We start from the raw sequence: 25,418 nt of genomic DNA, 5'->3' as shown, positions 1-25,418 counted from the left end.
AGTTAAAACTGTTCATGTCAATGTGCCTTTGTGCTCAGAGCGTGGGTTTAACATACCGAGTTCCTGTATTTCTCTCAGTATTTTGTCCAACTTCGGTAACTCAGTCCTCCATGTCAGAAAGGATTCCCACATCGCCCTCCGGGCCCCGGAGCCTTTGCCCATCACCAAACTGAGGAAGAGTGTGGAACTCTCAGTCAGTTTTCCCTTCTCAGTCAGTTCTGTGACTTTCTATAAAAGGGAAACAATGAATTTATTGTGGAGCAGACAGACAGACATGGAGAATGTGGAGGAAAATATCCGTTCATGTTCCCAGTAGCTTCAGAACAGATGCAGTCACTGGGCTGCTGCCTCATCCTCCCTGGGTTCAGTCATTAACAGAAAAACAGTAACTGAAGGAAATTTCAATAGTGTGAAAGAATAAGGATTTATTGACACTCTGCAGTAAATTCAAAGTGATTATTTTCTTCGATCCGTCAATGGGCAACAGTATATCAAAATGATGTGACAACAAGAACGGAAGAGAGGGAGAGAGAAAGAGCAAAAAAATGGATGGCGGGCATTGCTGAATCGTGGCTGAAAGAAGGTCTTAATTGGGTGCTTACGTCCAAGGAAAAATATTGAATCGAAAGAATAGGCAGGTAGGTGAAAGTGTTGGGTTGACACTGCTGTCATGAAAAGTCCTTAGAAAGAGGTGATATCAGATTGGGCGATGGTAATGTTAAGAAACTACATAGGTAAAATGACCCTGATGGAATTATATACAGGCCTCTTAACCGTAGCTAGGATATGGGCTACAAATTATAATGTGAGAGAGAAGAGGCATGTAGAAAAGATCAATGTTAAACTAGACATGTGGAATTTCAATATGCAGCTGGCTTTGGAAAATCAGGTTGGTGCTGAATCCCAAGTGAGACAATTTGAAAAATGCCTTTGAGATGGCTTTTGAGAGAAGCTTATGGTTGAGCCCACGATAGGAAAGGTGGATCCGGATTCTGTGTTATGTATTGCACCAGATTTAGTAAAGGAGCTTAAGATAAATATACCCTTCAGAAATATTGATCATAAAATAACAAAACTCATCCATCCGTTTGAGAGGGAGAAGTAAAGTTAACTGTATCATAGTGGAATAAAGGAATTACAGGGGCATAATGGACGATCTGGGCAAAAATAAATCCTGAAATGACACTAGTAGGGACAATGGCAGAGCAAGAAGGGCTGGAGTTTCTGGAAACCTTTCAGAAGACGGAGGATAGATAATCCCAAAGATGAAAATTTATTCCAAAGGAAGGTAATCAAACGTGTCTGACGAGGAAGTCAATGCAGCACAAAGGCAAAGGAGAGGGCATAGAATATAGCAAAACATAGAGGAAAGCTGGAGGATTGGAAAGCTTTTACGAACCAACAGAAGGAAACTAAAAAGCCGTAATTAGAGAAAATACGAAGGTAGGCTGGCGAATGATATAAACCAGCTTAGCAAAATGTTCGTCTGATATATATGCTGTTTTGGAGAAAAATATTGATTTTTGAGTTCATGAAATATCAGCTTTGTGCGTGACAGTTTATTTCCAGCTAATCTTAAAGTCCTCCCCCCCCCCCCCCCCCCCAGGAAGTTAACAGGAAAGTTGATGAATCAAAGAAATCCGGTGTTGTCTCTATGGACTTTAGCACGGCATTTGACAAACTACCGCATAGAAAGGTGGTCAAGAAGATTCATTTGCTCAGGATCCAAGGTAAAGTGGTAAACTGGGTTAGACATTGGCTTTTTGGAAGAAGACAGAGAGTGGTTATAGACTGGTGCGTCTCTGACTGTCAGTTTGTAACTCGTTCAGTGCTACAGGGATCAGTGTTGGGTTTGCTGTTGTTTGTCATCAATATCAACGGTCTGGATGAAAATGTAGTTAAATGGATCAGAAACCTTGCGATGACACCAAGAGTGAGGACGTGCAGCGGAGAGTGAGGAAGACTACCACAGCTTGCAGTGATATCTAAACGAGCTGAGAAATAGGCTGAAAATGGCCGATGAAATTTAATGCAGACAAGTGCGACGTGTTTGGAAGGACCAAGCAGGGCCGATCTTCTACAGTGACCGCTAGGGCACTGAGGAGTGTGGTAGAATAAAGTGATCTGGAAATACAGGTCGATAATTCATTAAAAGTGGCAGCAAAAGTAGATTTTTTGGAAAGAAAATATTTGGCACATTAGCCTTCATAAATGAAAATATTGAGTACAGGAGATGAACGTGTATAAGAAGTTAGTGAGGCCTAATCTCAGGTACTGTGCGCAGGTCCGGTCACCTACTTAGAGACAGATCTAAAGACGGTTGAAAGAGTACAGAATAAAATTACAAGGATGTTGCTGGGACTGGAGGACAAGATTTATAAGAAAAGAATGGACTGGTTAGAGCTCTATGCCTTAGAACGTAGAAGATTGTGGAGAGATTTGATAGTGCTACAAAGAATTATGAGGGGTATAGACCTGGTAAATGCAAGCAGACATTTTGTACCAAAGTAAAGAAGTACCACAAAAAGTGGTCTTCAGTAAAATATGAAAGGTGCAAAGTTCGAGGGGTACATGAGTAGAAACCTCTTCACACAGAGGGTGCTGAGAGCATGGGACGAGCTAGCAGCGCAAGTTGTACAAGCGGGTAAGAGAAGTCTGGATAGATAGATGAATGGTATAGCACGGTGCAGGCCAATGGCTTATAGGCAACTTAAGTAGTTCGAAATGGAATAGATGGGCCAAAGGGCCTGTTTCTGTGCTACACTTTACATGACAAGTCAGCTATGCATTGTCCGGGAACTTGGATGGAGACCAGGGCAACTGTGGTTAGTAGGTTTCCCTCTCTGAAGTACTGCAGTGAAGCCAGTTGGACCAATTTACAATCTGATAGCTTAATACTCATCCTGGATTAATGACCTCAGGTAAACTGGACCGACTGTCCTGATAAAATGCAAAATTAATTTTAGACTGAATGTCTGCTCAACAGGCCTCTGCTCTTATATCACACTGATAAATACAGAAGGTGTGAGAGGACAAGGTGACTCTGAACCTGAAGTTTCCTGTGCTCCCCGTCTTAACAGCTGAGACCAGACCTGCTGAAGACCAGTCAGATACCAAAGGTTCCATTGCCATGAAGAAGTCCTAAAGTGTGTAGGCGATTGATATTAACACGTAGAAAAGCTGGATGAACTCAGCAGGTCAGGCAGCATCCGTTGAAATGAGCAGTCAACGTTTCGGGCCCAGACCCTTCGTCAGGACTGAAGGAGGAGGGGGCAGGGGCCCTATAAGGAAGGTGTGGGGCGGGTGGAAGGTGCCAGGTGAAAAACCAATCAGAAGAAAGATCAAGAGTTTGGGGGGAGCAGGGAGGGAATAGGCAGGAGAGGTGAAGAAGGAATGTAAGGGGTAAGCACTATGGGTAGCAGAAGAAGGCAGAATCATGAGAGAGGTGATAGGCAACCAGAAGAGGAGGCAGAGTGAAAGTGGGATGGTGGAACGGAGAGTGAGGGAATTACTGGAAGTTGGAGAATTCGATGTTCATTCCAAGGGGCTAGAGACTACCCAGACGGTAGATGAGATGTTGCTTCTCCAACAAGAGGTTGGTCTCATCATGGCAGTAGAGGAGTCCATGCATGCACATGTCCGAATGGGAATGTGAAGTAGAATTGAAGTAGGTGGCAACCGGAAGATCCTGTCTGTTGTGGAGGACGGAGCGGAGGTGCTCGACGAAGCGGTCCCCCAATCTGCGTCGGGTCTCACTGATGTAGAGGATGCCGCACCGGGAGCACCGAATACAATAGATGACACCAAGAGACTCACAAGTGAAGTATTGCCTCACCTGGAAGGATGTTTGTGGCCCTGAATGGTGGTAAGGGGGGAGGTGCGGGGATAGGTGTAGTATTTGCGCTTTCAGTGATAAGTGCCCGGTGGGACGTGTGGACCAGGCAGTCGCGGAAGGAACGATCCCTGCAGAGAGGAGCAGAGAGGGAAAGGTGTGCTTTGTGGTGGGGTCCTGTTGAAGGTGGCGGAAGTTGCGGAGGATAATAAGCTGGGTCCGGAGGCTGGTGGGGTGACAGGTAAAGACAAAGGGAACTCGGTCCCTTTTGTGGTGACGGGAGGATGAGGTCAGGGCTGAAGTGCGGGAAATGGAGGAATTTAATATTGATCACTATTCCCTCCGATACCAGCAGTTCGGTAACAATACACTAAATACACTCACTTCATTTTCTTCTCTACTGAAATGTCCCTCCTTTGTCAACATCCAACCGAGTCTTTCAACCTTTTCTTCAATCGCTTGTTTAAGTCTGTCTCTGTAGAACTTTGTCAGTTGGTACAGTCGATACTCCTCCCCCTGTGCCAGGAGGTCAGAAATGGTAAAATCTGGCTCTGTGAATATAGAAAGGGAATATAGACAGAACTCAAATATCCCTCGTCTCCACCCCTCTCAGCCAGCTCAAAAAAATCATGTCTTGAACCTTAGTGTTCACCTGCCTTCAGCCACTAAAATGGAATTAATCCCAATCTCCAACACTGTCTTTAACACCGACCCAATAATGTGCTGGACATTACGTAACCAGAAGAACCAGACTTTCTAGAAAGCTGTCTCTCCCACCATCCCACCCACTTACCTATTGAAGTTCAAGATGAGCAATAAATGTTGGGAATGTCAATGATAGTTGCTTCCCAGAGATACTCTCCCTATTCTGGCTAATACATTCCCGTTAATGCGCATCCTGGAAATACTCTGTTATCTGGACAGCTGCATATCCTCCAATACATATCCTGGAATTTCTGCGTGCAATGCAGGCGAGACTGAGATTTGGGGTGGGAACGTGCTGGTGAGTGTGAACTGTCCTTCCTGTCAGGTGACCATCCCAGTCCCCCTGTGACTGGACACATTCACTCTCAGAAGAAGAGCAAGATAGACACAGTAATACAGATGACCGGATTCACAGTAGTTGAAAACACGGATGACCAGGGTGTCCGGTGATACTGGACAATATCACAGCAATTATCTTCCACTAACAAAAATCTCCCTGGGTCACTTACTGTCCAGTTGTCTATGTCACACACAGACCAGCCACGGGATTACACATGGACAGATCCGCTGGATCACACATTCTCCAATCGCTTTGTCACACAATGTCCAGTCCCCTTGAATACACACTGACCACTCCCTTGACACGGACATCATCCGATCATCTGGGTCGCAGACTGACCATTACCTTGAGATTTATGATGTCCGGTTCCCTGGTTCCCATCCTATCCCGCGCTGATGATAGCTATGCAACAACTATCCAAGTCAATGGCAAAGTCTCGCTTAGAGAGCAGTAGTTGCAGTTGCTAATCTATAGGATGTACCTGATTAAGCTTTGACCAGTATCGGACTGGACGGGGTGTTGGGTTTTGTGTTATACGGATCGGCTGGGACAGTTTGCCATGGAGCATGGGAGCTTGAATGGTGAGCTTATACAGGCACATAACATAAGCAGGGGTGCAGATAGGGTAGATGGTCATAGTCTTTTTCCCAGGATAGGGGAGCCTAAGACTTGAGTGCAGAGATTTAAAAGGGACCGAAGGGACATTCCTTCACGTGTCGGCTGGTGGGCATAAAGTACGTGCAACCACAGGAGGCTGCAAACACAAATACAATTGCGAAGTTGAGAACATGAAAAACGGGAGAAAAAGTCTAAAAGGGAAAATTAGGAAAAGCTGCAGGAAAATGGGCAAGTTCATACATTTTGATCAGTATGAAACAGATGGGCCGAAGGGTCGGTTTCCACACTGTAATATTTTTCAATCCACCTGGAATCACAGAGTTTGGCACAATCACAATGCCGACAGGTGACATAGTCATTGGTTATACTGGGTTTCCACTTCAGTGGTCCAGGGAAATTAAATTTAGGTAGCAGATCATCTGATATTTGTCCACAGCTCAGATATTCATTGGGGTATTAAAACACCGAAGCAGAACACATATTTATCTAAAAAATTCTGTCTCCTGATCCTCGGCCATTCCCAACACTAGCGATGTTTTTGGCTCGGCTACAGAAAACAGATTTCTGAAACTCCCCTCATTTTCTTTGCACTGCAGCCAAGAAAAAACAGAGGAAACTTGATACCTCTTCCAAAACCTGAAATACAATGTTACGACTCAATCTCTGAAACCCTGGAAAGATTCCCATCATCTGGCGTTGAGTTTTATAAATGGAAGTTGCAGAAGTTTTACACATCAGGACCTATCTAGAGGTGAAACAGACACTGACTCTATATATTTGCATTGCCCACAAGACCACTGTCACATTTCTGTCCGGGTTTCACTCACAACCACCTGATTCAGAGTCTCCTGCTCCTTTCAATCAGCTGAAGCTTTGCATGGTGAGCGAAGTGATTCGACCATTACCCGTGTCAGGTCCCTGCACTGAAACTTTTAGATAGATCAATTACTCAAAGCTGTTTTACCAGTGAGATCAACGACCATGCTGAGAAGCATAGAAACTTTGCTTGATGAAACTTTTCTGTGCCCTGTTAACATCTGTGTAAGTTTCTTCATCTGAACTATAGTGCAGCAACAGGACAGAAGTTTAATTATAAAGCTCCCAGTGATCATACCTGTAGCCATTCTGATTGTGACTGACGATTGGTGATTATCGTCTTCTTCTTTACACTTTGGTCTCAGTGCAGGAAAGCTCCACCCGCTGGTGATGCTCTGAATTACACACAACAAGAGAGTACAATTACTTTGCAAATATGACAGTATCGTCATCCTCTGTATCAGATCAGCAGTTGGCTTAGGTACTAAACATTCACCATTAACTTGAACTTCCACACAATGTCTGTCTGCCTGCTCATTCCACTGATAAATAAACAGAAAAATAGAGCACAGGTACAGACCCTTCAGTTCAACGAGACAATGTTGTCCACAGTGCCCACCGAGACGGTTCAATTTGCTGAAATGGGCCCATTTCCTCCTGGCCTCTTCCCTCCATCTGTACAACTCATCTTTTTTCCTAGAATTATTCAATCGTGCCTGCCTCATCCGCTTCCTCTGGCAGTTCTATCCACATCACCACCAGCCTCTGCATGGAACTGTTGCTGCTCGTGTTGGTTTTGCAATCTATTTACCACTCCTCTGCCCATTCATATCCTCTATAAGCAACGATAACCTTCACTGTGAGCACTATCTACTAATTCTGTGTCTTCCGCAAACTTACTTGTCAAGCCTTGTGCATTCGTATTTAAATCATTGTTTTAAATTACAGTATGTGTCAATGACTTGAACTGTGGGATTAATGTATGTGTGACTAAATTTGCCGAAGATACAAAGATAGGTGGAGGAGCGGGTAGTGTTCAGGAAACAGAGAGACTGCAGCGAGACTTAGATAACTTAGGGAAATGGGTAAAGAAGTGGCAAATGAAATACAATGTTGGGAAGTGTATGGAAGAAATAAATGGGCAGACTTATTACTTAGATGAGGATAGAATTCAAAATGCAGAGATGCAAAGGGACTTGTGAGTCCTTGTGCAGGCTAACCTGCAGGTTGAGTTGGTGGTGAAAAAGGCCAATCCAATTTCGACATGCTTTTCTGGAGGTCCAGCATAGAAGAGCAGGGATGTGATGCTGAAGCTCTATAGAGCACTCGGGAGAGCACATTTAGAGTATTCTGTGCAGTTCTGGGCTCCTTATTTTTTTAAAAAGATATACTGATATTGGAGAGGGTTACCGTAGGAGGAAAGTCTGACAGCTCTTGGGCTGTATTCCCTGGAGTTCAGGAGAATGAGTGGGCTCTCAGATAAACATTACGCATGTCAAAAGACCTGAAAGATTAGATACGGCAAAGTTATTTCCTATGTTATTTTACTTTACGAGAAGAGGGCACGACTTCAGGATTGAAAGACGTCCTTTTAGTACTGAGATGTGGAGAGATTACTTTAGTCAGAGGGTGGTAAATGTGTGGAATGTGTTACCATGAGCGACTGTGGAGGCCATGTCATTGGTTGAATTTATGGAAGAGTTAGAACGGTTCTTTATTAGCCAGAGCACCAAAGGATATGGGGGAAAGACAGGGAAGTGGGGATGACTGGAAGACTGGTTACGTCTATGACTGAATGGCGGAGAGGACTCGAGGGTCCGAATGGGGTACTTCTGGTCTTATAAAATAATGAATATTACAGGTTCCAACATGTAGCTTTGCGGAACACCACAAGTTTCCCGCCTCCATTCAGAGTAGAAACTTTCAACCACTACTCTTTGCTTGCTTCCTTCACAGTAATTTTGAATGCATCTAACTTTCTTTCTCCGGACCGCATGGGACCTTATCTTCCAGACGAAGCTTCCACGTGGCACCTTGTCAAAGGCTATACTGGAGTTCAATGTACAACATCCACTCCCCCACACTCAATGACAATCATCTTCAAAAAAGTTATGAAGTCTTGTTGAACACAACTTTCCATGCACAATACCATGGTCACTCCTGATCAGACTCTGTCGATCCAAATGTTGGTACATATTGCGGAATATTATTTCTGGCATCTTTCCTATTTCTCAATTCTCCATTAAAAAAAATCAAATTGGCAACCCGTTGTAAGATTATGCTTCTCCAAAGTTTCAAAATTCCTGTCCTAAAATATCCGATTCAAGAGTTTGGCCGCCACCGACGTGTTACTACTCCTGTGGCCAGAGGCAACACAAAGGTCACTTTCAATGCCTCTGAAAGCTCCTACACCACTTCCAGTAGTAAAGTGTTGTACATTGGAATCTTCAACAGCACCCCTTTTTTAACATTGTCGTACTCCTGTGCTAACGTCACAATCACAGTCCATCGCTTTGGTAACTTTGAATGAAAGCATTCATTAAGCACCTCACCTTCCAGGCATGTCTCCACCTTTGCACCTAAGTAGTCCTTCCCTCAATCTATTCATCCTCCTCTTCTTCACCCACGTGTGGAACGCCTTTGACCATTCCTTCATCCCATCTGACAAGTACCTCTCAAGTCCCCTTCGACCTACAAATACCTTCTTAAGCTCCTTCATAGCTAAACTATAATTCTCTATATCCCTACTTGAATATTGCTTCCGAAACCTGAATGATATTCTTTTTACTCTTGCTTAAATGTCCTCATCTCTTGCGAGCCACGGTTCGTTTATATAAGTATTCTTTCCCTCTGTGTGGAACAGCATCATTACCTAGTACTAGATATTGTATACATATTCTCCAATTGGCCCATCCACACACTAAGTCAGGACACACAACACATTATACCACATTGACACATTTTAGAATAAGGAGGTGGGATCAACATCAGAAAAGTTGAGGTCAACATTGATAACAACCTTGTTGCTTTTGCACCTTTCCAAACATTGCTAAGTTACCTGCTCCTCAATATCCTAGTGGCTTTGTGGGAGACCTCCCAGAATGATAGCGCACTTCCTGTTCTGACTTTCACCCACACGGAGACTGTCGATGGTCCCTACATGATCTCCCCCATTTCCATCGCCGTGATATCATCTATAATTAGCAATGACAATTGTCCCCTTTTCACCTCACTCCATGTGCATTCTGAAACAACTAAACCCTGGAACATCGAACAGCCAGTCCTGCCGTTGTAACAATCAAATCTGTGTACTGGCGATAACATGTACTATCCATGCACTATAACATGTTGGAAGTTACTCTTATTCTTAATATTGTATTGAAGAAAACATATTTCAACCCACCCAACTAACTACGCGTGTCACAACCACGGATTCCGCAGCTCAGCAGATTCGGCAATAGGAAGCACGTGTCAGCTAATTATGTCATTGTGACAGTATTTAACTCCATTCATTCCGTCGTAATATTTGTTGAGACTTGACAGTTTTAGTTAACGGCCCTGCTTAGCCTAGTGTTTATTGTTTTATTTTCCCTTTAACTCTGTCTGCATTGAAGTTTGCGAAATATCGACCCACTTCAGTGTTTCTCACTCCGAAACCTGGGCCATATCCAAAACCGGTGGTGACTAAACCGTGCCTTTGGTACACAGTAAAATTGGAACATAACTTCATTCCAATATCTATTTCTGCTTAATTACAGGTTCATAGGTTCTGATAATTGATTTAGTCGAAAAGTACTTGATGAGGCCAGGGTATGTAAACGTAAATTATTGACTGGGTTTTGCTTATGAGGACTAAAGGAAATATGGTGCTGGACGTTTGGCTTCATATGGGTGGGTTCTTAGCAGAGGCTTGCACAACGAGGGGATGTATATAATTGCAGTTTACAATAGCCAGAGGAATTAGTGACATGTTGCTGTAGTTCCTGGTAATTCCACATTTCCGCAACCACTACAGCACGAAGCACTTGGGACATCTTATAAAGGGAGGAAATTCTCAATGCATTTTGAGATGATTATGACGTAACACAGCCAAGCAAGGAAATGTCTGAACTCAGAAAATACTAGAGCTTGAAATGAGCAAACACTGTGAAGGAATGGGAGTGAATTTAAAGAGCTGGGATGCTGACAGCACATTAACAGATCTAGAGTAATTACAGCTGGGACTGATTTAGGCATAACTCGTACTTCTAGGTTTATTCAGTCTCACTCCAACAATTTCCTTCCTTGGTAGAGAATTGTAATGTCTGAAGGACAAGTGTTAGAGTAAATGAGACTCACCAAACTTTCTCTTGACTGAGTCAATGGAAACTCCGAGTCAGAACGGTTCTCTCCAGTTTGTGCTCACAGTCCTCGGGCTGGTTCACTTGTTGCTGTTCCCTCGTCTTCAGTCGTGGTTCGCTTCCCGTTGTGTGTTTTTCTTCCGATAAATCTCATAACACAGGTCTAACTTTAACCAGAGAGATAAGGAAGCATGTTAACAATACAAACGAGAACAAAGAATTAAACTCATTGAAATTTAAATCTTGAACGCATATATAATGATCCGAGTGAAGAAAGCTGAAACCGTCCCACACTTTACAAAACCTGGCATGGGATATAAAAGAGCACACACAAAAAGCTGAAGGAACTCATCAGACCAGGCAACATCTCTATGTCGACTCTACTCTCTTCCATAGATGCTGCCTGACCTTCTGAGTGCATCATTTTGTGTGTGTGTGTGTGTGTGTTGCTTGGATTTCCAGCATCTGATGACTTTATCTTGTTTGTGGTGGGATACACATACCGGGGACCAGTCATGGTATCAGTTACAAGTCATAATATATATGAGTAGAATTAGGTGATTCGGTCATTCTAGTCTGCTCCATAATCAATCATGGAGGTTGTTTGGTTCCAAAACTGTACTCTTGCTTTCCTTCTATAATACTAGACCTAATTAGCAATCCAGAACATGAAAATACACAACGATAGCCTCCACCACCCTCTGTGGCATCAAATTCCACAGATCAACCAACATTTAGCTGAAGTAATTGCCTTCATGTCAGTTTTAAAGTGACGCTTCTTTATTCTGAACTCAGAAAATGCCAGAGTTTTTTTTTTTAAACGCTGTGAGGAAATGGAAGTGGCTTGAAAGAGCTGGGATGCTGACAGCACATTAACAGATCTAGAGAAATTACAGCTGGGTCTGATTTAGGCATAACTCGTACTTCTAGCTTATTCAGTCTCACCCCAACAATTTCCTAACTTCCTTGGAACAGAAATGTAATGTCTGAAGGACAAGTGTTAGAGTAAATCAGACTCACCAAACTATCTTCTGAATGAATCAATGGAAACTCCGAGTCCGAAGGGTTCTCTCCGGTTGGTGCTCTCAGTCCCCGGGCTGTTCCATTGTTGCTGTTCCCTCGTCTACAGTTGTGGTTCTCTTCCAGTCGTGGGTTTTTCTTCCAATAAATCTCTCAACGAAAGCCTAACCCTAACCAGAGAGATAATGAAGCATGTTAACAATAAAAACTAGCATAAAAATTAAACTCATTGAAATTTAAATCCTAAAAGCATATATAATGATCTGAGTGATGAAAGCTGTAACACAAAATACTGCAGGATCTCAGCAGGCCAGGAAACATCTGTATGTCGACTCTACTCTCTTCCAATAGATGCTGCCTGGCCTGCTGAGATCCTGCAGTATTTTGTGTGTGTTCCTTGGATTTCAGGTATTTGAAGGTTTACTCTTACTTGTGATGGGAAACACATACCGGGGACCAGTAATGGTATCAGTTACAAGTAATAATATATAGGTGTAGAATTAGATGATTCGGTCATCCTAGTCTGCTCCATAATCAATCATGGAGGATGTTTGTATTCAAAGATGTTTCTTTTCCAAGTTGAAGATTGTCGAAGATTGCGCAGAAGTGGGCTGAGAAATGGCAGGTGGAGTTCAACACGCAGAAGTGTGAGTGGTATACTTTGGAAGGACAAACTCCAAGGCAGAGTACTGAGTAAATGGTAGGACACTTCGGAGTGTGGAGGAGCAGAGGGATCTGGGGGTACATGTCCACAGATCCCTGACAGTTGCCTCACAGGTAGATAGGGTAGTTAAGAAAGCTTATCGAGTGTTAGTTTTCATAAGTTGAGAACAGAGCTTAAGAGTCGCAGGGTAATGATACAGCTCTGTAAATCTCTGATTAGGCCACACTTGGAGAACTGTGTCCAGTTCTGGTCACCTCACTACAGGAAGGATTTGGAAGAATTGGGAAGGGTACAGAGGACATTTACCAGGAAGCTGCCTGGTTTCGAGAGTATGCATTACGATCAGAGATTAAGGGAGCTAAGATTTCACTCTTTGGAGAGAAGGAGGATGAGAGGAGACATGATAGAGGTATACAAGATATTCAGAGGAAAAGACAGAGTGTACAGCCAGCGGCTCTGCCCCAGGGCACCACTGCTCAATACAAAAGGACATGGCTTTAAGATAAGGAGAAGGAAGTTTGAAGGGGTTATTAGAGGAACGTGTATTTACTCAGAGAGTGGTTGGTGCGTGGAATGCTCTGCCTGAGTCAGTGGTGGAGGCAGATACACTAGTGAAGTGAATTTTAAGAGACTACTAGACATGTGTATGGAAGAATAGAAGGTGGAGGGTTATATGGGGGGGCAGGGTTTAAGGGTCGGCACAACATTGTGGGGAGACTCGCCCTATATAGCAATCCAGAACATGAATATACCCAACTATAGCCTCCACCACTCCCTGTAGCATCAAATTCCACCGATCAATCAACATTTAGCTGAAGTATTTGCCTTCCTGTCATTTTTAAAGTGACGCTTCTTTATTCTGAGGCTGCACTCTCACATCCCAGACTCTCGGTCTAATCGAGGCAGCCTCTCCATTCCCACTGTATCCAGACTTGTTGTTATTCAATTGGTGTAAATAATCACTCCCCACCCACACCCCCTCAACCACGATCCCTCTGAACTCCACTGACACAGGCCCAAGGTCATCAAATGCAGCTCATGCATAAAGTTTATCATTCCTCAGCTTATTCTTGTGAGCCTTGTTAGGGGTAACTAGTAATGTGGTTGCAGGATAATTTACAGGGTGAAGCTATGGCTTCCTAAATGTTCTACTATCACAAAACGAGAGCTTGTGCACTGCTCCATTTCCAACCGATTTAAAGTGTTCCAGAATGAATGTAATAAAGAGAAACTGGAATTATAGAAACACTCAACAGGTAAAGTACAGTTATGGGGAAAGGAACATAGTTAATGATTCGGTGACCTAAACTTCCGTCCGAATGGTTCATATATTATTCAGTTTGAAGTGGAAATCATGGGTTGTTCTCTTTAGAGCGGTAGGGACTGACGGGAGATCTGATATAGCTTTATAAGATCATGAAAACAATAGATAGTGTAGACAGGGAGTATCTTTTTGCTGTTTGGAAATCTGTAATATCAGAGGAAATGCATTGAAGGTGTGAGGGAGGTGATGCCGGTGTTTTGCCGTGATGTTCCTGCCATTTCCCATTCACAAACTCTGGTGGAGCTGGAACCTAATCACCCTCTGCCGGGACCGCTGCTCAGGCTGGTCCACTAGTCTGTAGATTGTGAGATGATGCCTGGAACCTAATCATCCTCTGCCGGGACCGGGGCTCCGGCTGGTTCACCAGTCTGTAGACTGTGAGAGGATGCCTGAAATCATCCCTGTGAACCTCCTCTGGACCCTCTCCGGATACACCTCAGCGGAACAACCCTAGTCACTGGCAGCCAACCAGAAAGAGATCCTTTTATTGCCACTTGTTGCCTCCTACCTCTCAGTCAATGCTCTAACTATGTCAGTAAATTCCCTGTAATACCATGGGCTCTTAACTTGGCAAGCAGCCTCATGCATGTCACCTTGTCAAAGGTCTTCTGAAAATACAAGTTCACAACAACCACTGCATTTCCTTTGTCTATCCTGCTTGTAATCAACTCAAAGAATTCCAAGGTTCGACAGGCGTGATTTTCCCTGAAGGAAACCATGCTGAATTTGTACTATCTTGTCCTGTGGCACCAAGTACTCCATCACAGCATCCTTAGCAATTACCATTGTTACATCTAACATTTTTCTCAAACACTGAGGTCAAGATAACTGGTCTATACTTTCCATTTTGCTTCCTTTTTCTGCTGTTTCGGACTTCCGCGTTTCTCTAGCATCTAACCGGAGCACATTTGATCAATATCTTATTGCTGTGTGGGATCTAGCCCAGAACAATACGCTGCGATGTTTCCGCAGTGTAGCAGGAACAGAATGTCAAATTATAAAGTGGAAAATGCTGGACACCCGGTACTTCAGGCTACATCTGTGAAATCAGAAATTGTGGAAATCTCAGTATCAGAACTGGGATCTGCCGATCTGCTGGGCGTTTCGAGCATTTTCTCCTTATTTTACATCAAACTTCCTGCAACTGCAGATTTTTTCCTCCTCCTTTTCATGCATAGGTGGTAACTTATTGCGAAATGTCTGGAACACCTCAAACTGAGCAAATGCCACCCCACCCCCTCCAATGTGTTAGTTCTGAGTTCATCCCGACCCTGGTTAATACATTCCATACAGTCAATGCTCGCAGTATCCTTCCCTCCCACTGTCAGTCTGTTGCATTTACTCCCGAGGACTCTGTCTGTACCCTGAGAGGCGGTAACCACAGAGCGATAAAATGTGCAACACTTTCTGCAGCTCTGACGGGCTGTTGCCCTGGAAATGGAGGAAGTGTCTCAACGAAAATAACCGAAAAGGAAATAACAAACTCAGCATCAGATACTTTGTGTTCCATTATGACAAAGATTAACACTGCAGCCATTTTGTAACGGTGAAACTAAAATTGAAATGGCCGTTTTTACCCTGCCAAGTGCTCTGTTCAATTAGACCTCTGGTAGTCCTAGCTATCAAAAAAAAAAGAAAAAAAAATAATCCTGGAGAAGATGCAAAACAAAACTTCAGAATGAAGACAAAGTTTGAAAGAGAGATTGATGAAATATATCATTGCAGCAATGGGATACAGGCTGGACAGAGGCTGAACAAGATGATTGATATATATCATTGAGGTGGTGGGATACAGATTGGACAGAGGTTGAACAAGATGGTTGATATATATATATATATATATATTGAGGTGGTCAGATACAGGCAGGACAGAGGTTGAACAAGATGATTGATATATATCATTGAGGTGGTGGGATACAGACTGGACAGAGGTTGAACAAGATGGTTGATATATATCACTGAGGTGATGGGTTACAAGCTGGACAGAGGTTGAACCAGATGGGCAGGAGACGAGCAGATGGACACAGTTAGGAGAAGGGGATCCAGCGTGATCTCTGATGGTCCTCTAGCAATATACAGATCCTGAAAGAATAGTACGCACTAGTAGATAACAGATTCCAATATATTAAAGCCAGAACAAACAATAAGAACTTTGCTACAAGCCCTTTTCTACTCTACACGCTTTATCAATGCACCGCAGAAAGTATCCCATCCCGATTCTGCACACCTTCATACGGCCACTGTTTCTTTTACTGAATGAAATAGCGGAGAACTGTGGACACAGCTGAGTACATCATAGAAACCAACCTCCCTCCATGGACTCTGTCTATACTTCCCACTGCCTCAGTAAAGCAGCCAGCATAATGAAAGTTCCGCACAACCCTGAACATTCTCACTTTAATGCTCCCACAGGGGTGAAGATCAAATAAAACAGAAACATACCATGAGGCTCAAGGACTTCTGACCTCACAGTCTAAATCGATGTGACCTTGCACCACATATCTACCTGCACTGCACTCTCTGTGTGACCAGAATGATTTGTTTTACCACAATGTACTGATCTGTGTGAAGAATACCGGAGACACGATTTTCACTCTACCTCTGTACACTTAAAACAAAATGAAGTTTCCCCATTTCAATCATGTGCGTTGCTCCTTTGGAAAATTTGGAAAGGGTGTACACAATTCCGAGAAACCCAGATAAATGAAGACTTAATTCTCACATTAATAGGGCCAGATATTAGGAAAAACTGTCAGCATTTCGGCAAGTCGTAACAATGGGAAGAAGATGGAAATAAACTTCCCAGTCCCCCGAGAGGACGTGAGAGATCTGGATCTCACTGTCCTGTCTGAACAGGGGAAAGATGAAACTACTCATACACCTGGAGGAGTCTTCCGAGGGTGAGATTACTCTGTTTAACCCTCGCTGTCTGCAAGACAAAACGGGCCGAACGGCCGCTTCCAGTGTAATGGAAGCATGTAAAACAATTATCGACCCCAGTCACCGATCCAGCTGGAGTTTGGATCCGATACCTGACCGAGTGATGGCGGTAAAGTTCTCCATGTACAACTGAACGGATGGGTTCTGTCTCCGCATCATTAGCTCATGCCGTTCCTGGGACCAGAACACCAGTGTCTGTGTGAAAGTCTCATAACCCGGACATGGGTTATATCCAAAGTTATATCCAAGAAGTGGGGCGAGGCCGCCAGTTCGAGGAACTTTTACGGGACTCACTGCCCAACATCTGGTCCCCCCTCACCCGGGATCGGTTTCTGCACTCACTGATGAGAAATCGTCGGTCGCGTTCATGCCTAGTGACCGGTCTCAATACTGACCGATGAGAACTTTACCAATCTGTCCGGCAGACAGCAATCGGTCCACCGGCTCCCAGCCGACGATCTTCTTCAACAGAGAACGGAAAGGAAGCCACCACCCACCCGGAGACTGCGAGAGCGGGGTCGGGACTTCGGAAACGAAAACCTCATATTCTGCAGATCTGCGTTTGAAATGGGAGCGAGAAACTTGACGGGTGGAGGGTCTCCCACCTGAATCGATGAATCTGCTCCTCACCCCTCACACACTGTCTGACCTACCTGCCACATTTTACACGTTATTTCATATGTACATCAGCTACATTTTTATTTTGTCCCTCGGTACCTTTGGCGTCCCCAACGCTCCACCTTTCGGATCTCAGAGTTATAAGTACGATTCCAATCCCGATCCGATACACGTCAGACCCGATAAAATTTCATTCAGATCACTTCTATGTTCAGAAATACTAATTTCTATTCACATTCCTCCAGCCTCACTGGACAGGAACACTGAAACATCAAGTGAGAAACAGCAGGAAGAGGCCATTCAGCCCCTCTAACCAACAACAAGATGACGGGTGTTCTCCCAACTCAGCCACATGTTTCTACCCGATCCTCATTTCAAATCAATCCCTTCGGTCTCCACACATCTGTCGGTCTCTGTTTTATGTGAAGACAATCAGTGAGACTTCATCGTCCTCCAGAAATCAGTCTGGTGAATCTCTAAAAACAAGTACTCTCTATAACCTCTTAGATAATCCTCCATGGAATTAAATACCATTTTTGCACTCCCATGTTGCCCCAACCACTCACCTCCCACACTCTGCAACTATTTCCACTTTCCCACCTCACCCCCACCTGGATCCACGTCTCACTCCCCAGCACTTGCCCCATCACCACCCCTCACCTCTTTTCTCTGACTATTTCCCGTCCACTCTCATTCCAGAGGGAGGATCCCGGCCCGAAATGTTGACGGTCCGTTTCCCTCCACAGATGCTGCTCGACCCACTGAGTTCCTCCGGCAGTTTGTTCTTTGGTCTGTATAACCCGTGTTAGTATGGGAACCGGGATTTTACACCATATTCCACGTATAATCTCAACAAAGCCCAAATAATTGTTACCGTAATTACCATACGTAAACATGAGAAAACGTGTAAATGCTGGAAATCCAAAGCAACACACAAAATGCTACAGGGATTCAGCACAATAGGCAGTATCTATGGAAAAGAGTAAACTGGCCACATTTTGGACCACGAGCCTTTTTGATTCCTGAGGAGGAGGGGAAGTGATCTGAATAAAAAAGGCCAGGGAGGAGAAAGAGGCGAGCTGGAATGTAATAGGTGAAGTCAACTGATGGACAGGTCAAGGGCTGGAGATGAAAGAATCGGAGTGTTATCAATAGGAGAAAGGGAAGGAGGGGACACGGGGGCAAGTAAGAGGCTGCTGAGAGAAATGAAAGTTCAGAGTGGGGAATCGAGCAGTTGGTGGGGGGGATTTCTTTACTGGAAAGAGAGTTCAATAGTCCTACAATCATGTTGGAGGGTACCCAGATGGAAGATAAGGTGCTGATCCTCCTCCCTGAGGGCAGTAACATCCTGGCACAAAATGAGGCCATATATCAAGACGTCGGAATGGGAGTCAGAATTAAAATGTTTTGCCAATGCAAAGTCCCCCTTGTGGCAGACTTCCATCTCCAGCCATCACCCTCTGCTTCTTGTTCTCGAGCCCGGTGTGAATCCACCTCGCCAGCTCCCCGTGAATCCCACGTGACCGAACCTTCCCGATCAGCTGCCATGCGGTATCTTGTTACAGACTTTTCTAAAGTTCAGATGAACAACATCACTGCCCAACTTCACCTATCTCCCTAGTTAAATCTTAAGTAATCTCCAAAACACTTGACAGATATGATGTCCTATGGGCAGGGTTGACGGTCATTTCTCCATAACCAATGCCCAACCGCCCGAGACTTCAGCTTCACTGCAGACTGAGAAAATTCCGATCCAAGCTGTGGTATTGCCAACCAGGACTGAAGCCCGTATACTGCCAGTTCCATATCCTCAGAGTCACCAGCCCAATATTATCACCCATACAAAAACGCTTTGGTACCGGCAATTTGCCGTGGCGTTCCTGCTATTTCCGATTCACAAACTAAGGTGGAACTGGAACCTAAGGACCCTCTGCCGGGGCCGGTGCTCCGGCTGGTTCCCCGGTCTGTATAGAAGATACGGTTACATTTCAGCCTGCCCCCAGCAGCTAAACCGAGCACATTTGATCACAATCTTCCTGCTGCGTGGGATCTTGCACAGCACAGCTGGCTGCCATATTTCCTGCAATGCAGCAGGAACAAAATGTAAAATTATCAGGTAGAAAACACTGGGGCTGAGCGTCTCCCATATTTTCTCCTCCTGACTTAAAATTTCCTGCAACTGTAGTATTTTCGATCCTCTTCATTTTAATGCACAGATCGAAACTGATTGCCACCTTAAACTATAAATGCCACCCCACTCCAACCACATTGTTAGTTATCAGTTCATTCTGACCCTGGTGTAATTCATCCCATGCAGTCAATGCGCACAGCATCGTTCCTCCCGCTATCGCTCTGTTGCAGGTGTTCCTGAGGCCACTCTCCAAGCACTAAGAGGCGGTGACCACAGAGCGATAAAAAGTGCAACACCTGCTGCAGCTCCGACTGGCCGTTACCCTGGAAACTGAGGAAGTGGCTCACCGAAAATAACCGAGAAAGGAAATAACAAACTCAACAACAGATGCTATGAGTTCCATTATGACAAAGATTAACACTGCAGCCATTTTGTAACGGTGAAACTAAAATTGAAATTGCTGCTTTTACCATGCCATGTGCTGTGTTCATTTAAACCTCTGGTAGTCCTAGTAATCTAAAAAAAAAACAATCCTGGAAAAAATGCAAAACAAAACTTCATAATGAAGACAAGGTTTGAAAGAGAGATTACTGAAATACATCATTGCAGCAATGGGATACAGACTGGTCAGAGGTAAAGCAAGCTGGTTGATATATATCATTGAGGTGGTGAGAAGCAGGCTGGGCAGAGTTTAAACAAGATGGTTGATATATATCGTTGAGGTGGTGAGAAGCAGGCTGGGCAGAGTTTAAACAAGATGGTTGATATATATCGTTGAGGTGGTGGTGTAGAGGCTGGACAGAAGTTGACCCAGGTGGGAAGGGGATGAGCAGGTGGACAAAGATGGGAGAAGTGGATCAAGGATGATCTCTAATGGCTCTCCCGCAATACACAGATCATGAAAGAATAGTACGCACTAATAGATAAGTGACTCCAATATAACAAAGCCAGAACAAACAATACGAACTTTGGTATATGTCCTTTTCTACTTTACACACTTTATCAATGCACCGGAGAAAGTATCCCATCCCGATTCTTCTCATCTTCACACGGCTACTGCTCTTCCTTTAACTGAATGAAATAGCGGAGAAGTGTGAACCCTGCTGACTACATCATAGAAACCAACCTCCACTCCATGGACTCTGTCTACACTTTCCACTGCCTCAGTAAAGCAGCCAACATAATGAAAGATCCGCATAACCCTGAACATTCTCACTTCTCACCTTTCCATAGGGGCGAAGATAAAATCAAACAGAAACATGCCACCGGGTCAAGGACGGTGTCCATTCTGCTGTTAGAAGCGAACAGCGTGATGAGTGGACTCCTGACCACACAGTCTAAATCGATATGACCTTGCACCACATAGCTACCTGCACTATTCTCGGTAATCAGAATAATTTGTTGTAACTCAATGTACTGCTGCAATGTATTGTTCTGTGTGGAGAATACCGGAGACGCGATTTTCACTCTACCTCTGTACATGGAAAACAAAAACAGATTCCCCATTTCAATCGTGTGGAAATATTAGACAGCCCTGGTCACTCCTTTGGAAATTCTGGAGGGAGTGTACAACTTTCCCAGAAATAAGACTTAATTCTCGCATTAATAGAGACAGATATCGGGAAACAAAGTCAGCATTTCGGCAAGTCATAGTCATGGACAGAAAATGGAAATAAACTTCCCAGTCCCCCGAGAGGACGTGAGTGATCTGGATCTCACTGTCCTGTCTGAACAGGGGAAAAGATGCAACTTCTTATTCACGTGGAGCAGTGTCCCGAGGGTGCGATTACTCTGCTTAACCCTCTCTATCTGCAAGAACACAAAGGGCCGATCGGCCGCTTCCAGTGTGCTGGAAATATGTAGAACAATTATCGACCCCAGGCATCGATTCAGCTGAAGTTTGGATCGTCTACTGGGCCGGATGATGGAGGTGAAGTTCCCCAGCTACAACTGTACGGATGGATTTAGTTCCGGCATCACCACCTCATCGCGCCCCTGGGACCCGAGCAAGAAGGACTGAGCGGCATCTCATCTCAGACTGTTCGGTGTGAAGTTCCCACAACCCGGACCGATCCGGGTAGGATGTGTCCAGGAAGCGGGACGAGGCCGCCAGTTCGAGGAAGTTAACGGGACTCACTTCACAACATCAGGTCTCCCTCCCCCCCACCCTCGAGATCGGTCTCAGTACCCAGCGATGGCAAATTGTCCGTCTCGTTCACCGCTCGTGACCGGCCACAATACTCACCCATGAGAATTTGATCAATTTGCCCCACAAACAGTGATCCGACCCCCGGCTCCCCGCCGACGATCTGCTTCAAAACAGAAAGGAAAGGAATCCACCGCCTTTCTGGGGACTGGAGAGCGGGGCGGGGTGTCGGAAAACCGCAGATGCTGCAGATCTGCGTTTGAAATGGGAGTGAGAAGTGGATCACGTGACGGGCGGATGTTCTCCCATCTGAACCGTTCTCACATTCTGACCGAAATGCCTGCCGCATTTTACCCGTTATTTCATATTTACAACAGCAGCATTCTTAATCTTTCCCTCAGTACCTTCGCTGTCCGTTTATCTCCACCTTCCGGTTCTCAGACTTTAGGGTTCGATTCCCATCTCGGTCCCATACACAATTCAGACGCAAACCGGAATTGTGCTGTTTTCATTCAAATCACTTTTATATTTACAAACACTAATTTCTATTCACATTCCTCCGGCCTCGCTAGACAGGAACACTGAAACATCAAGTGCGAAACAGCAGGAGGCGGCCATTCAGCCCCTCTAACCATCAGCAAGATGACGGCTGCTCTGCCATGTCAGCCACATGTTTTTGCCCGATCCTTATTTCCTCGATTTCTTCCGTCTCCACACATCTGTTTGTCTTTGTTTTATGTGAAGACGATCAGTGATCTTCATCGTCCTCCAGGAATCAGTCTGGTGAATCTCTAAAACAAACACTGTCTGACCTCTTAAGATAATCCTCCGTGGAATTAAATACCATCTTCAGCAGCCTTGTGTTGCCCCAACCACTCACCTCCCACCCCTGTCACTATTTCCACCTTCCCACCTCACCCCTCAGCTGGATCCACCTCTCGCTCCCCAGCTCTTGCCCCATCCCCACCACTCACCTCTTTTCTCTGACTATTTCCTGTCCACTCTCAGTCCAGGGGGAGGGTCTCGGCCCGAGATGTTGACGGTCAATTTTCCTCCACAGATGCTGCCCGACCCACTGAGTTCCTGGGGCGCTTCGTTCCTTGGTCTGTATAACCCGTGTTAGTATGGGGAGCAGGATTTTACATCATATTCCAGGTATTATCTCAACAAAATTCAAATAATTACCTCAAACACGAGAAGGCTGCAGATGCTGGAAATCCAAAGCAAAACAGACAAAATGCTGGACAAACTCAGCACATCAAGCAGTATCTTTGAAAAAGAATAAACTGGCGACTGTTTGGGCAAAGAGTGTACTTCATTACTGAGGTGGAGGGGAAGATCTCTGAATAAAAACAAATGATGGAGGAGAAAGAGGCGAGCGGGAAGGTTATATCTGAAATCAAATGATAGACATGTCAAGAGCTGGAGAAGAAAGAATCAGAGACTTGTCAATAGGGGAAAGGGAAGGAGGGACACGGGGGAAATAATAGGCTGGTGAGGAGAGATGGAAGTTCAGCGTGGGGAATAGAGATGGGTGGGGGGAATTTGTTTAATGGAACGAGAATGCAATATTCATATAATCAATTTGGTGGGCGCTCAGATGGAATAGAAGGTGTTGCTCCTCCACCCTGAGGGTATTCTCATATTGGCATAGGAGTAGGCCATTGATCGAGTTGTTGGATTGAGACGCAGAATTAAAATGTTTGGCCACTGCAAGGCCCCCCTTGTGGCCGATGATACAGAGATGCTCGACAAAACGGTCTCCCAATTTATGGTGGGTCTCACCAATGTAAATGAGGCTGCATTGGGAGCACGTGACACAATAGATGACCCCAGTAGATACGCAGGTGAAGTGTTCCTGGAAGGACTGTTTTGGGCTCTGAGTGGAGGTGAGGGAGGATGTGCATGGGCCGGTGTAGCAATTAGGCCGCTTGCTTGGATAAGTGGCTATAGGGAGATTACTGAGGATGGACAAGGGAATTATGGAAGGAGTGATCCTATTGAAAGAAGAGAGCCGGGTGGAGCGAGGAAGGAACAATATGTTCAGTTGTAAGATCTCTTTGGCTATGATGGAGGTTGCAGAGTCTGAAGGGGAGGTAGATAAGGACAAGATAAACTCTATTATTCTCTGCTACCTGTCATTGAGCCCGGTGTGAATCCACCTCTTTCGCTCCCCGCGAATCCCATGTGACCAAAACTTGCAGATCAGCTTCCATGCGAGTTATTGTTCGAGGCTTTACCAAAGTCCTTATGGACAACATCATCTCCATCTATCGCCATAGTGACCTCTTCAACAAGCTCCAGAATACTTGCCAGATTTGATATCCCACTGGGTGGCGCCGTCTGTGATTTCCCCATAACCAATGACAGGCAGACATACTTTATTGATCCCAAGGGAAATTGGGTTTCGATACAGTCGCGCCAACCAAGAATAGCGTCTCGGGTGATGTCTCACACCCCGAGACTTCAGCTTCACTGCAGAATGAGGAAATTCCGATCCCAGCTTTAGAATTACCAACATGGACTGAAGACCGTATATTGCCAGCTAAATATTTTCAGAGTTTCCATCCTAATATTATAACCCACTCACAGACTCTTTGATGCCGGCGATTTGTCGCAATGTTCCTACCATTTTCAATTCACAAACTGATCTGGAACTGGAACCTAATGACCCGCTGCCTGCGCCGGAGCTCTGGCTGGTTAACCAGGCTGTAGCTTGAGAGAGGATACGGATACACTTCAGCATGTCTCCAGCAGGTATGCTGAGCACGTTTAATCACTATCTTACCGTCGTGAGAGATCCTGCCCAAAACGACTGGCTGCCATGTTTCCCTCAGGGATGCAGAAATAAAATGTGAAATTATAAAATTGGGAATACTGGGAATCCAGTACATAGGGCTACATACGTGAAAGGAGAAATGGTGGAAGACACAATATCAGATCTGGGACTGTTCAGGCGTTAGCAATCTGCTGAGCGTTTGCAGCATTCTCTCTCTTTTACTTTAAATTTCCGGCATCAGCAGTTTTTATATGTTTTTAATGCACAAGTAGTAGCTGTTTGCAAAATGTTTGGACACCCCAATATGTTCAAACCATTTGTGTAAATGCCACACTCACCCCTCCAATTTGTTGGTTTTCAGTTCATTCCGATCCTGGTGTAATACATTCCATACAGTCAATGCTCGCTGTATCCACTGTCACTCTGTTGTATTTGCTCCCGAAGACACGATCTCTACCCTGAGAGGCGGTGACAACAGAGCGATAAAATGTGCAACACCTCTTGCAGCTCTGGCGGACCGTTACTATGGAAACGGAGGAAGTGGGTCACCAAAAGTAACTGAGAAAGGAAATAACAAGCTCAATACAAAATGTTGAGTTTCGTTTGACAAAGATTAAAACTGCAAGCATTTTGTAACGCTGGAAGTGAAATTGTAATATCTGATTTTACCCTGACTATGCTGCATTCAATTAGAGCTCTGGTAGTACCAGCTCACAAGAGAGAGGAAAAAAAAGACAACAACAACAAGAACACAAAAAAAAACCCACCGAATTAAACAGTAACGGTTCCTGGAAAATTCAATGAATTAAACGGTGAAAGATAACACTTTACAATGAAGAGATCGGTCAGAAGAAAGATTGCTGTTACCTAACATTGAGCTATCCTAAAATGACAAAGCTAGAACAATAAGAAATTTGCCATATGCCCTTTGCCCCCGACCATGCTTTATCAACGCAATATGTAAAGTTTCCGGTCGGGTAACTTCCCTCTTTCGCACGGATCCTGCTCTGCTATGACTACATGAAACATCAGATAAATATGGACACAGCTAAGCACAACATAGAAACAGGCCGCCCCTCCCTGGACTGTCTCCATATTTCCTGCGCCTCAGCAAAGCTGGCGACATAAATAGTTTCCCACAAACC

General features: G+C 44.7%; 1 protein-coding gene across 4 annotated transcripts in view; it reads right to left on the bottom strand.

Annotated features, from left to right (window-relative positions):
* Positions 1 to 25,125, bottom strand: part of LOC140722687 (NACHT, LRR and PYD domains-containing protein 3-like) — a 32,984-nt gene extending 7,859 nt beyond the window's left edge. Inside the window, exons 1-7 of one of the 4 annotated variants that reach the window (XM_073037390.1) lie at positions 25,041 to 25,125; positions 24,612 to 24,796; positions 22,469 to 22,599; positions 11,672 to 11,841; positions 6,610 to 6,706; positions 4,217 to 4,383; positions 57 to 228 (exon numbers count right to left, since the gene is read on the bottom strand). In XM_073037390.1, coding sequence (XP_072893491.1) covers positions 57 to 228; positions 4,217 to 4,383; positions 6,610 to 6,619 — 349 coding nt within the window. In that variant the 5' untranslated portion in view covers positions 6,620 to 6,706; positions 11,672 to 11,841; positions 22,469 to 22,599; positions 24,612 to 24,796; positions 25,041 to 25,125. Of the gene's footprint in view, positions 1 to 56; positions 229 to 4,216; positions 4,384 to 6,609; positions 6,707 to 11,671; positions 11,842 to 19,510; positions 19,593 to 21,593; positions 21,702 to 22,468; positions 22,600 to 24,611; positions 24,797 to 25,040 lie in introns of those variants that run through there. The other 3 variants (XM_073037389.1, XM_073037392.1, XM_073037391.1) reach the window with 3 other exon arrangements.
* Between the last annotated feature and the right edge of the window lie 293 nt (positions 25,126 to 25,418).

This window comes from Hemitrygon akajei, unplaced genomic scaffold (assembly GCF_048418815.1).
Source record: "Hemitrygon akajei unplaced genomic scaffold, sHemAka1.3 Scf000084, whole genome shotgun sequence".
Classification (NCBI taxonomy): Eukaryota; Metazoa; Chordata; class Chondrichthyes; order Myliobatiformes; family Dasyatidae; genus Hemitrygon; species Hemitrygon akajei.
This window is presented reverse-complemented; position numbering and strand designations above follow the sequence as displayed.